Source organism: Theropithecus gelada, chromosome 13, assembly GCF_003255815.1.
Source record: "Theropithecus gelada isolate Dixy chromosome 13, Tgel_1.0, whole genome shotgun sequence".
NCBI classification, from domain to species: domain Eukaryota; kingdom Metazoa; phylum Chordata; class Mammalia; order Primates; family Cercopithecidae; genus Theropithecus; species Theropithecus gelada.
Genome location: NC_037681.1, coordinates 30,538,228 through 30,550,638, shown reverse-complemented (window position 1 = coordinate 30,550,638; position 12,411 = coordinate 30,538,228). Strand labels below are relative to the sequence as shown.

Sequence of the window (12,411 nt, the reverse complement as noted above, 5' to 3'; positions counted from 1 at the left end):
AGGCAGCGCACGCAGCCCTGGGGGTCTTCCCCTGCCCGCCCGCCCCGCGCATCGCTAGGGGGCTCAGGCGCTGGGAAGTCCCCCGACGTTCCTGCAGCCTCCCACGGGCCCCGGGAGCGTCGTCTGGGGAGCGTTTCCATAAATGAACAAACCCAGCCGGGGCCCCCGCGTGTTCAGCAATTCCACGCGGCCGGTACAGGGCTGACCCGAGGGCGGGGAGCGAGGGGGCCCGTGGGTGGAAGTTGAGGGACTGCAGGGGGAGACCCGGGAGGGGAGGCCGCGCCCGCACCCGGTGCCCCTCGCCTAGGGCCGGTGTGGGCCCCCTCGGGGCACCCGTGCAGCCCCTGCCTCGCCCGCCCCTCCCCAGGCTCGGGTTCGCAACCCCGCCTCGGCGCCCTAGCCCCTGGCCGCGGCCGCTTCCCGGGCCTCGCCCCGCGCCTACCCCTGCAGCCCGCCCCGGCCGCGCCCCCCAGCGTCCCCGCCCCCGGCCGCGCCCCCTCACCGGGGCCTGCTCGGCGGTCCCGGAGGCGGCGGGCGCGCCATGGGCAGCGGCAGCAGCCGGAGCGGCCGAACCCTGAGGCGGCGGCGCAGCCCCGAGAGCCTCCCCGCGGGGCCGGGAGCTGCTGCCCTGGAGGGCGGGACCGGGAGGCGGATGCCGGTGGCGGCGGCCGAGGCCCCGGGGGCAGCGGCGGAGGAGGCGTCCGGCCGCGACCCCAGCCCCGTGGCGCCCCCCGACGGCAGGGACGAGACGCTGCGCCTTCTGGACCAGCTGCTGGCCGAGTCGGCGGCCTGGGGCCCCCCGGAGCCTGCTCCGCGCCGCCCAGCCCGGCCCCGACCCACAGCGGTCGCGGGGAGCGCGGTGAGTGTGGGAGCCGCAGGGCCTCGGGGGACGGCAGGGACCCCACTCGCCGACCGCGCGTCCCCGCCCCAGCCCTGGGCGCCGGTCGCGCTTCGTCCCCTTCCAACCTCCGACCTGCATGTCCCCAGCCGCCCCGGCCTCCCGGTCCCAGGGCCCCCGGGTTTCCTCCCTCTCTGCCCCGTCTCCGGGTCTGTGTCCAGGCCTGGGGGCGATCACGCTGGGAGCGGTCGGGGAAGGACACCCCTAGGCGCAGCGCGCCGGGCTCCCGGCTCCCCTCGGGCCTGCGCCCCCACCTGGCCTTCCCGGGCCGCCCTGGAAAGGGGCGCCGGGGGTGGTGGCACAGCCGCCAGACGGTGGCTCAGAAGCGCCCTGCCGCGCCCACCGGTCTGGATCCTCGCCTTGCTGGGAAGGCAATTCTCGTGTTACTGCTGTTTTTAAGATGCTGCAGAATCTCTTTTGCGCTTCCTATTCTCTCTCCCTGAATACTCGTAATAACAGTCCTGCTGTTCTTAAAAAACAATAAAACGAGCACTCTGGTTTGGCAACCGTCTTCGCTCCAGCAGAGCTGAATGAACAAGATCTTTAACAGCCGCTCCCGGGCTCGGGGAGGATGCCAAGGGCCGCGTCCTCTTCCCTGGGGTCCCTGGGAGGCTTTGCTTAGCAGCCGCTGGGGGCCGAGGGAGATGCCTTCCTGGGTGGCCAACCCACTGTGGAACCCTGGAAAGGCCCCAGGGAGGGTGGGGGAGAGGGACAGCCCCAGGCGACAGTGCACAGAGCTCTCTCCCTCCGGCCCTGGTTCCCTGCTACCCTCCCTTGGGTCTTTAAAAAGGAAAAGCGAGCTGCAGTGAGAGGGCTGAATTATATAACAAGATTCCTTTAATACCACATCAGCCTGCTGTTATATAACACTGACTGGCCAAGTAGCTGAGAAATTTGGGGGGAATTCACACACAGCAAGGAGGCAGTTACTTTTAGTGTTCATTTTCAAGTGCTTTGGAAACTCAGAGGTGAAAATGAGGGGCAAATAAAGAGTGGATGTTGTGCGCTCTGATTTGCTGATATTCATCATGGTGACTGCTCGTTCTTTAAGTCACTTTCCACCTATCCTTTGAGCACCGATCCCGCTATGGGCGCTAGGGATGAGGCCACACGGCGTAGCCCTTGCCCTAAAGTCTGCAGCTCAATGGGGGAAAGTAGAAAGCAGGGCGATGAGAGATATGTATCCAGAGGCCACAGGAGAAAGAGGCTAATCCCAAGGGAGGCAGGGAGGCATTCCCGAAGGGATGAATTTGGAAGTTGTCCTGAAACTGGAAGGGTCTGTGGATGTGATCCAGGCAGCAAGTTCTGTGCAGAGAGAACCTCATGCCTAATATCACTGGTGGCTGGGCCAGCTTATACCCGGGCATGGGTCAGAGAGGTCTTAGAATATGCCAGGCTGCAGTGCGCCATGCCAAGGCTATTCCACGTTAGCGAGTTTGGATTACTATGAAAGCTCTGGGTATCTGAAAGGTAAGGATTGTGACAGTCTGTGTTTTAGAAAGGTCACACCGACAACTGTGGGGAGGATAAACTGAACAGAGTCAGACTAGGGATAACATGACCACCTGTGTGTGGGGGTGGGGGAGTCTGCAATGGTCCAGGTGGCTGAGTCCTGAACCGAGGCAGTGGCGGTGAGAAACTTGCAGAGGAGACAGTTTCAGGAAGTATTGAGGAGGTCAGCCAGCTGCAGTTGCCCTTCTGGGTGTGAACTGTGTGTATCTTTTTTTTTTTTTTGGAAAGGAGTTTTACTCTGTTGCCCAGGCTAGAGTCCAGTGGTGTGATCCCAGCTCTCTGCAACCTGTGACTCTCAGGTTCAAGCGATTCTCGTGCCTCAGCCTCCTGAGTGTCTGGGATTACAGATGCCCACCACCATGCCCAATTTTTGTATTTTGAGTAGAGACGGGGTTTTGCCATGTTGGCCAGGTTGGTTTTGAACTCCTGACCTCAGGTGACCCGCCCACCTTGGTCTCCAAAAGTGCTGGGATTGCAGGCGTGAGCCACCTCACCCAGCCGACTGTATGTATTTTCTGCACCATAAATGTTTCTTGATTGAATGAATGAATCCTAGAATCACAGATTATTCGAGGTGTAAGGGAGCCCTTGGGTCCAATTCATTATTTTCAGATAATGCCTACATACTACAGATGTGCGCCACTACACCCAGCTAATTTTTGTATTTTTAGCAGAAACGGGTTTCACCATGTTGCCCAGGCTGGTCTTGAACTCCTGACCTCAGGTGATTCACCCCCCCACCCACTTGGCCTCCCAAAGTGCTGGGATTACAGGTGTGAGCCACTGCACCCAGCCAATAACTACTTTTAGTTTCTTTAGGAAGAAAGGAGGAAAGGAAACCTTTTATAGCTTCATAACTATCTAGCATTTTGGAGGACAGACATATTCTTCATAAGAAAACATCAAACTTGAGTGACAGTTATTCTTTTAAGCACTCACATTTAAAAATTTTAACCACTGTTGACTGGGAATGTCTTAGGGACTGTCTGTTTATCCCCGAATCATCATTCTCAATATTATGTTTTGTTTTGTTTTTGTTTTTTGAGACAGAGTCTCGCTGGAGTGAAGAAATGGGGAGTGAAGTGGCAGGCACAGAAGCTGGGGTTGTGCTGGGGGAGGGGAGCTTCTGTAGTCATCCAAGTGAGATGTGGGGTCGTTTGGACCAGGTTGGCGGGTGGTGGTGAGGGGCGGTTGGCTTATGGACTTACTAGTGGGGTGACTGGGATGTGTGAGGAAGAAAGGAATCGAAAGTGACCCCAAAGTTCTTGGCTGGAGCAGCTGGAGGGATGTAGTTGCCATGAACAGACACAGAAAATGTGGAAGGGGCAGGTTTGTGGTGTCATTAACCAGGAAGTTGGTTTTCAGTATGTTAAATTTGAGATGCCTGTCAGACAACCAAACAGAGATTTCAAGTGAGTAGATCTTTGTAAGAGTTTAGCAGTCAGGGGAGAGGTCAGGTTTGGAGTTCATTTAGGAGCCATTAGAACATGGGAAGATTTAAACCCATGAGATTAGATGGGATCACCAGTGACGATGCTGCCAGCATGTGCTTAGGAAGCATGGATGGGCACCGGGCTCTGTCCTGGGAGCTTCATGTATGTGAACTAACGTGGGGCGAGGCCAGGGGTTGAGCACGCTGTTCACAGGTTGAGGAGATAAGGGCATCCTAAAGAACAGCCAGTGAAGGGGAGAAAACCAAGAGAACGCAGCATCCGGAAGCCAAGGGAGGAAGGTGCTTAGGACGGAGGGCGGGCTCAGCTACTGGAAGTGCTGCTTGGTGGGATACATGCGGAAAGCCTGAGAGCTGGTGGTCGCACTGAGCCACTTGGAGGTCTCGAGGTCCTTGGTGAGAGATGGCTCAGAGGGGTGGGAGGCGCCTTGGGCTGGAGTTCATGGAGAATAGGACACAAGGAGTGAGGCGCAGTCAGTTCTCGTAGGAAGGCTCTTTTTACAGCACAGCGGTAGTGGATGGCAGTAGGGATGGCGCTGCTGGACATGGAATTCACCAGAAAATCTTAGTCCCAGAATGGGCTGGATAAGAGGAGGTTTTGAGCATTAGATGCCCTCCTGAAATTTGAAGGAAACCTTGGAGAAGAAATTTTGGTTTGATCAAGTAGACATAGATTCAGTATTTTAATTTTAATTTAATTTTTTTTTGTTTTTGAGATGGAGTCTTGCTCTGTCGTCCAGGCTGGAGTGCAGTGGCATAATCTTGGCTCACTGCAACCTCTGCCTCCCGAGTTCAAGCAATTCTCCTGTCTCAGCATCCTGAGTAGCTGGGACTACAGGAGCACGCCACCACGCCTGGCTAATTTTCTTGTATTTTTAGTAGAGATGAAGTTTCACTATATTGGTCAGGCTGTTCTTGAACTCCTGACCTCAGGTGGTCTGCCTGCCTTGGCCTTCCAAAGTGCTGGGATTCAGTATTTTTACTAGCAGGTAGTAATTCAGACTGTTTTCCTCCCTCTGCCTATAAACCTGGGTCACTCAAGATCAAGGGAAGTACGTTATCTGAGACTTTTTCTGTTTTGCAAGAAACAAATAGTGTCCTCTTCTTAGGCTGAAGGACTCTGTCATCCACCATTTTTGGGAAGGTTCCATTTGCTGTAGCCATGGAGCATCCAGATAATTCTTTCTTGCCTGTTACCCTAGCCAGGACTTTCCAGTAATCCTGGCATGCAGCTGCTATGGAACTCACAGGGTAAAGAGAGCAGTTGCAATGAGTGCCTGGTGGGACAGCAGCTCCACAGAAGTACGCCAAGTTGATGGACAACTTAATGGACTTGCAGCGAGAAAAATCACTGTCCTGAAGACGGTGACTATCTGCCTGCGTTCAAGTCTGTAGCAAAGAATACAAATTTAAGTGGCAATAAGTAATATTTCCATCGATCCAGGGGACAAGAAGAAAGGATGGTGCAGACCCCCAAAAAGCTCATACCCGTGTTGGGAAGGGGTGCGTAAATGAGTGTTTGCAAGTTTCCGTGAAAGCATGTTGCAGAGGCATGTTCCGGTACGTCTGCCCACGCAGAGGCGTGGGAATCCCACCCGAGGCGGAAGTCTTCCAGTGGATCTGGTGTCTGAGTTGGTTCTGAAGGATCACTAATGTGTTCCAGCAGTTGACAAAGGGTGGAGCTTTCCATAAAGAGGAAGCAATGTGTAGAAAACCCCAGAGGTCCAGAAGCGATTTTTTTTTTTTTTTTTTGAGTTGGAGTCTCACTCCGTCTTGCCCAGGCTAGAGTGCAGTGGCATAGTCTCGGCTCACTGCAACCTCCTCCTCCTGGGTTCAAGCAATTCTCCTGTCTCAGCCTCCTGAGTAGCTGGGATTACAGGCATGTGCCACCATACCTGGGTAATTTTTGTATTTTTAGTAGAGATGGGGTTTTGCCATGTTGGCCAGGCTGGTCTCGAACTCCTGACCTCAAGTGATCCACCCGCCTCAGCCTCCCACAGTGCTGGGATTACAGGCATGAGTGACCGCACCCAGCCCAGAAGCGCTTCTGAACAGCCTGAAGTTTCTGTGCCATTCAGCTAGGCGATGTTGGAGAGCAGAAACCAACGAGACAGGTTTGGGTCCCATTTTCACAGGATTCCAGGCTAAGAGGTTGAACTGTCCTGTAGGCAGTGGGGAGCTAGGCGAAGTTTTCTGTGTTTCATTAGTTTTAAATGTTTATTTTAAAAATTAGACGAAGTAATACACAGGCACACGACGGGACATTGAAAAGATGCACTGCAAAGAAAGTTTCCCTTCCTCCTTGTTCCCCAGCTCTTTCCCCAGCTCCCCACTCCAGAGACAAGCAGCTTCTCAGTTTCTTGTGTGTCTTCCCAGCCTGTGTAATAAAAGGATACACAGTCGCGGGGGAGGTTGTACTAGGGGAGACTGCATGGGGGGGTGGAGACTTCATGGGGGCAGGAGCCCAGGTAAGGGAGGAATTCAGGTAAGAGGTGGAGGAGGAGGTGAGGTGAGCCACTGAGTGTGACAAGCAAGGGAAAGCGAGTTTCTAGAAAGACTCCAAGATTCCCGGCTTGTGTGGTTGAGAAGATCAGAACGCCATTAACGAGATGGGCCTAGTTTTGTACAAGTTGAGTTTTGAGTCCTAGGTGGATGATTTCCGTAGGCTGTCCAAAATTCCTGTCAACCGCAAAAGTGGTTGGAGCTGGAGCTGTCATTTTGTGGACATCAGCATTTGGATAGTGGCTGATGCCATACCAGAGTACAGTTGCTGAGGGAGAGCGTGTGGATGGGTGGGGAAGGATGCCAAGCCCGGAACATGGAGAACATCAAAAACTGAAGGAAGAATTGTTGTTTCTGGAGTTCTATAAAAAGAATAGGATTTGAAAATGTTAGAAGCCCAGTGCCTCGACAGCGGGGAGGAGCGGGCAGCTTCAGAGGCTCTCTCCCTTCATGGTCCCTGGCTGCTGGCTGCTGGCTGCTGTAGGTGATTAGAAGCCTGGCTGCATCACGGTCAGGGGTACAGCCTCACGTTTCCTGCCCTGCTGAGACACCGTGGTGGCTGCTGCTGAGTACTGGGCACAGCAGGGTGTAGAAATGCCGTGGACAGGACGATGCTGGCTCATGCACTCTTTGAGAGATGCTGACCAAGAGCTCTTAGCCTTGGAGCTTTGAGTCCCATAGGACTAGGGCAGACCCTAACTAGACTCCGGGAAGGAGGGTCAGAGCAGGCGTTTGTGCACAACAGAGGCCCTTCTGCCCCTAAATGCCGTGAGCCCATTACCCCGCAGGGAAAGCAGCCCCCTGCCCAAGGCCACCCATTCCGATTCCCATCAAGCTCTGTTTCTTAATGGTAAATGGCCAGACCGCTGTCATTTCTTGATATTGCTGAAATCTCAGATGACTTGAGCTTAAGGGACCTCACGGATGGTTCAGTCCCACCTTCTTATTTACATTGGAGGACTTTGGGGCCCAGCAAGGAGTGGGAGGATGCCTGTGTGCAGTTCAGACCAACCGCAATCCACACCCTGCTAGCACGGACAAGTCTCTCAGACCCTGAGTCCAGTGACAGCCTCTTTGGGTCTCCCTTGCCTTTTTCCCTGTGGCTTTGGAAACACCTCCTTCAAGGCAAGGCCTTCCCAGTGGAGACAGGCCCTGGACTGGCAGCCCACAGCCAGGGGGATTTCCCAGAGCCCCTTGTCGTGTCCTTGTCATGTTAGCCATGCAAGACAGGTCTCATCGCAGAGCCCACCTGCACCGCTCCCACACATCTGCACTGGTCCCCCACGCAGAGCCCACCTGTACCACCCTCCCACGAAGAGCCCACCTGTACCACTCCCCCTCAGAGCCCACCTGTACCACTCCCACACACAGCTAGCCTGTACGGCCCCCTGCCCCATGCAGAGCCCACCTGCACTGGTCCCACACATCTGCACTGGTCCCACACATCTGCACTGCTTCCCTGCGCAGACCCCACCTGCACCATCCCCCCAACGCAGAGTCCACCCACACCACTCTCCCACTCAGAGCCTGCCTACACCGCTCCCCGACGCAGACCCCACCTGCACTGCTCAGCTTCTGTTGCCTGCAAAGCCCTGCAGTGGAGCTTCGGGAGGACACTGGGACCTTGGCCTCTGTGTGGGGAGTACAGTGCCCTCTGTTGGTGAGCAACAGAATGCGACTAGCAAAATTGTGAAAGCTGAGTCAGGTCCAGGAGAGCCCTTGTAGGAGCTTCTCTACTGTACATGTTCAAGTTTCCTTAAGAAAACATAGAAAAGCCAAACAAACCAAACATGGGCTTCAAAGAAGGATAATTCTTAAAGAAGAAGGGGGAAGTGTATCCATATGATGGAATAAAAGGAATGGAATTGTTCTGTCAATTACACATACAACTGGTATGTGTGCATACATACATAGAAAGCTGCTAAAAATTAAGAGTCAATGGAAGAACTCTTTCAGGAGAAGGAATCCACTGCATATACATGGCGAAACCCCACCTCTACTAAAAATAGGAAAATTAACCAGGCTTGGTGGCACACACCTGTAATCCCAGCTACTCTGGAGGCTGAGGCAGGAAAATCGCTTGAAACCTGGAGGCAGAAGTTGCAGTGAGCTGAGATCACGCCACTGCACTCCAGCCTGGATGACAGAGCAAGACTCCATCTCAAAACAAGTAAAAAATTAAAGAGGTTCTCCATCTCAACCCATTTACACAACATCATGGGGAGTGCACGATAGAGGTCAGGGCAAAGCCACACCTGTCAGAGGGTACTGGGCTGGGCTGGGAGAGGAGGGCACCCTGGGGAGCTCCTTGGCGTTGAACCAAGTACACCAAGGCCTGGAAGGTGAGGAGAGGGGAGTGTGAAGACGCTGCTGTTGCGATCTCTCCTCACCCTTGCACTTCCCCTCCTCACCTGCTGAGCATTCACAGTGACCCTAGATATAGAAGTGTGTGACTTCAGGGTGTGTGTTTGGCCTTGATTTTGAATTCTTTTTTTTTTTTTTTTTTTTTTTTGAGACGGAGTCTTATTCTGTCACCCAGGCTGGAGTGCAGTGGCGCGATCTTGGCTCACTGCAAGCTCCGCCGCCTCCTGGGTTCACGCCATTCTCCTGCCTCAGCCTCCCGAGTAGCTGGGACTACAGGCGCCCGCCACCTCACCTGGCTAATTTTTTGTGTGTGTGTTTTTAGTAGAGAGGGGGTTTCACCGTGTTGGCCAGGATGGTCTTGATCTCCCGACCTCGTGATCTGCCCCCCTTGGCCTCCCAAAGTGCTGGGATTACAGGCGTGAGCCACCGCGCCTGGCTGATTTTGAATTCTAACAGGGGACATGAGCTGTTGGATCACCCAGCCTCTGTCTGGCTTCAGTGACAGGCATCTCACCGCCTCCTGGGGCAGCCTCTCCCTCACAGGCAGCTCCAACTTAGCCCTCTGTGTTGAACACAACCCACCTCCCTGTAGTGCAGACACACTGAGCCCCTGGGACAGGCAGAAGTGTGGCCCATTTACACATGAGCTTTTCAGATATTTGGGGCAGCTACTCTGATCACTCAATTTATGTCATGGAAACTTTGGACTTTGACAGGTTGCTTTCTGGTCTTATTACACATTATCCGGAAGTTTCCACTGCCTTGCATTCTTAGGTTAATTCCATTAGGCTCATGAAACCTGTATCTTCTATGATTTAAAAAAAAAATTTTTTTTAATAGTTTTTTCGGCCAGGCGCAGTGGCTCATGCCTGTAATCCCAGCACTTTGGGAGGCGGAGGTGGGTGGATCACAAGTTCAGGAGATCAAGACCATCCTGGCCAACATTGTGAAACCCCGTCTCTACTAAAAATACAAATACTGGCTGGGCGTGGTGGCAAGCACCTGTAGTCCCAGCTACTTGGGTGGCTGAGGCAGGAGAATCACTTGAACTCGGGAGGCTGAGGTTGTAGTCAGTCAGGATCACGCCACTGCATTCCAGCTTGGTGACAGAGCAAGACTCCGTCTCAAACAAAAACAACAACAACAAAATAAAAATAATTTTTTTTTTCTCCAGAAAGGGTAATAGAAGATAAACTCTAAGTCTTTGTATATCTGAAAATATCTTCATTTTCTTTTTTTTTTTTTTTTTTTTTGAGATGGAGTCTCACTCTGTCACCCAGGCTGGAGTGCAGTGGCGCAATCTCACGTCACTGCAAGCTCTGCCTCCTGGGTTCATGTCATTCTGCCTCAGCCTCCCAAGTAGCTGGGACTACAGGCACCCACCACCATGCCCGGCTAATTTTTTGTATTTTTAGTAGAGACGGGGTTTCACTGTGTTAGCCAGGATGGTCTCGATCACCTGACCTCGTGATCCACCCATCTCGGCCTCCCAAAGTGCTGGGATTACAGGCATGAGCCAGCGCGCCTGGCCATCTTCATTTTCTTAATACCTGATTAATAGTTTATTTGGAATTAAAATTCCGAGTTCAAAACAGCTTTCCCTTATACCTTTGCAGCCATTATAACAGTGGCTTCCAGCGTCACTGATGAGCAGGTGAGGCCACCTGACTCTTGGTTTCTTGTAGGTGGCCCGTCTCCGCCTGCTCATCCCTTCCTGGAGACTTTTATTTATTTAATTTTTAAAAATTAAAAACAAAATTTTTTTTGAGACAGAGTCTCGCTCTGTCACCCAGACTGGAGTGCGGTGGTGCAGTCTCAGCTCACTGCAACCTCTTCTTCCTGGGTTCAAGCAATTCTCCTGTCTCAGCCTCCCCAGTAGCTGGGATAAGAGGTGCCCGCCACCATGCCCTATTAATTTTTGTGTTTTTAGTAGAGACAGGGTTTCACCATGTTGGCCAGGCTGGTCTGGAACTCCTGACCTCAGGTGATCGACCTGCCTCGGCCTCCCAAAGTGCTGGGATTACAGGTGTCACCCACTGCGTCTAACTGGTTCATCTTGATTATTCTTTCATGCGCCCTCCCCCCTCTAAATGTCTGTGAGTCCTTTTACAACCATTTACATTTATGAACCAAAAACTGGTTGACTAGCACATACAGCTGGAGTGGGTTTCTTTGTAGTCGTGTATACCCATTTACCCAAAAGTTTTTTCCTTTGAACAGAAAGATCTTGCAAGCTCTAAGAAGTTGTAAGCTCAACCCAGGCACCTCTTATGTTTGCAACCTAAATTCTCATCACCTGGATGGTCCAAAATACTTCAAAGTGTAGATTTAATTTAAAGTGGTTTCAGACTAGGGATGCCTGCTATGTGCCTGGCAAAAGCAAATGCATCCCCTCTCTGGAGGAAGGCCTCTTAGGCCTCAAAGAATACCCACAGGGAATTTTTCAAGGATGACAAGCTGCAAATGACAAAAAATAACCAACTCCCCAAAGAACCAAGTGAAGACTTAGAAGAAACAATAAACAAAAATATACCAACGAAGAGCTCAGTTACTAAGATCACCAGACACAAATTATAATCAACCGCGTTTATTATGTTTAAAGAAAATACCTGCAAAGGACAAGGACTATAGAAAGTGACCTAGAAGATCTGAAAAAGAACCCAATAGGACATCTGGAAATGGAAAATATAATAAGCAAAATGAAAGATATCAATGGTATGGGTTTAACAGGTTAGACAGAGATGAAGAGAGGATCAGTGAGATGGAGAGAGGGAGATAGAAATGACCCAGAACACAACATAGAGAAACAGGACCTGATAAAAGATAGCTGGAGAAGAAACTACAGCAAATAATCATATTTGGTCATGATGTGACGGAAACTTTTTCTTTCAATAAAGGATTAAGATGGAGGTGACTGTCATCATCACTTCTTTTCACTGTGCTACTGAGGGTGGAGGTCCCAGCCAGTGCAGAGAGGTTAGGGAAAAAATGCAGAAGGACCAGAAAGGGAAAAATCAAATGGTCATTATTTCCAGATCATGTGAATGGGAAGTAAGAAAATTCAAAGGAATCCATAAATTACTAGAACTAATAAGAGAGTTCAGTCAGACTGCTAAGCACAAGATAAATTCACGTATCGCTGGCCAGGCCCAGTGGCTCATGCCTGTAATCCCAGCACTTTGGGAGGCTGAGATGGGAGGATCGTTTGAGTTCAGGAGTTTAAGACCAGCCAGGGCAACACAGTGAGACCCCATCTCTACAAAAAATGAAAAATTAGCTGTTCATGGTGGCACGAGCCTGTAGTCCCAGCTACATGAGAGGCTGAAATGGGAGGGTTGCTCGAGCCTGGGAGGTGGAGGCTGCAGTGAACTATGATCAGGCCACTGCACTCCAGTCTGGGCAACAGAGCAAGACCCTGTCTCAAAAAAAAAAAAAAAAGAGGCCGGGCGCGGTGGCTCAAGCCTGTAATCCCAGCACTTTGGGAGGCCGAGGCGGGCGGATCACGAGGTCAGGAGATCGAGACCATCCTGGCTAACATGGTGAAACCCCGTCTCTACTAAAAATACAAAAAACTAGCCGGGCGTGGTGGCGGGCGCCTGTAGTCCCAGCTACTCGGAGGCTGAGGCAGGAGAATGGCGTGAACCTGGGAGGCGGAGCTTGCAGTGAGCCGAGATCGCGCCACTGC

General features: G+C 52.3%; 1 protein-coding gene across 1 annotated transcript in view; it reads left to right on the top strand.

Annotated features, from left to right (window-relative positions):
- The first annotated feature begins 348 nt into the window (after positions 1–348).
- The window catches only part of CYS1 (cystin 1), a 22,560-nt gene continuing 10,497 nt past the window's right edge, over positions 349–12,411 (top strand). Inside the window, exon 1 of the mRNA XM_025354495.1 lies at positions 349–859. Coding sequence (XP_025210280.1) covers positions 542–859 — 318 coding nt within the window. The 5' untranslated portion in view covers positions 349–541. The remainder of the gene's footprint in view (positions 860–12,411) is intronic.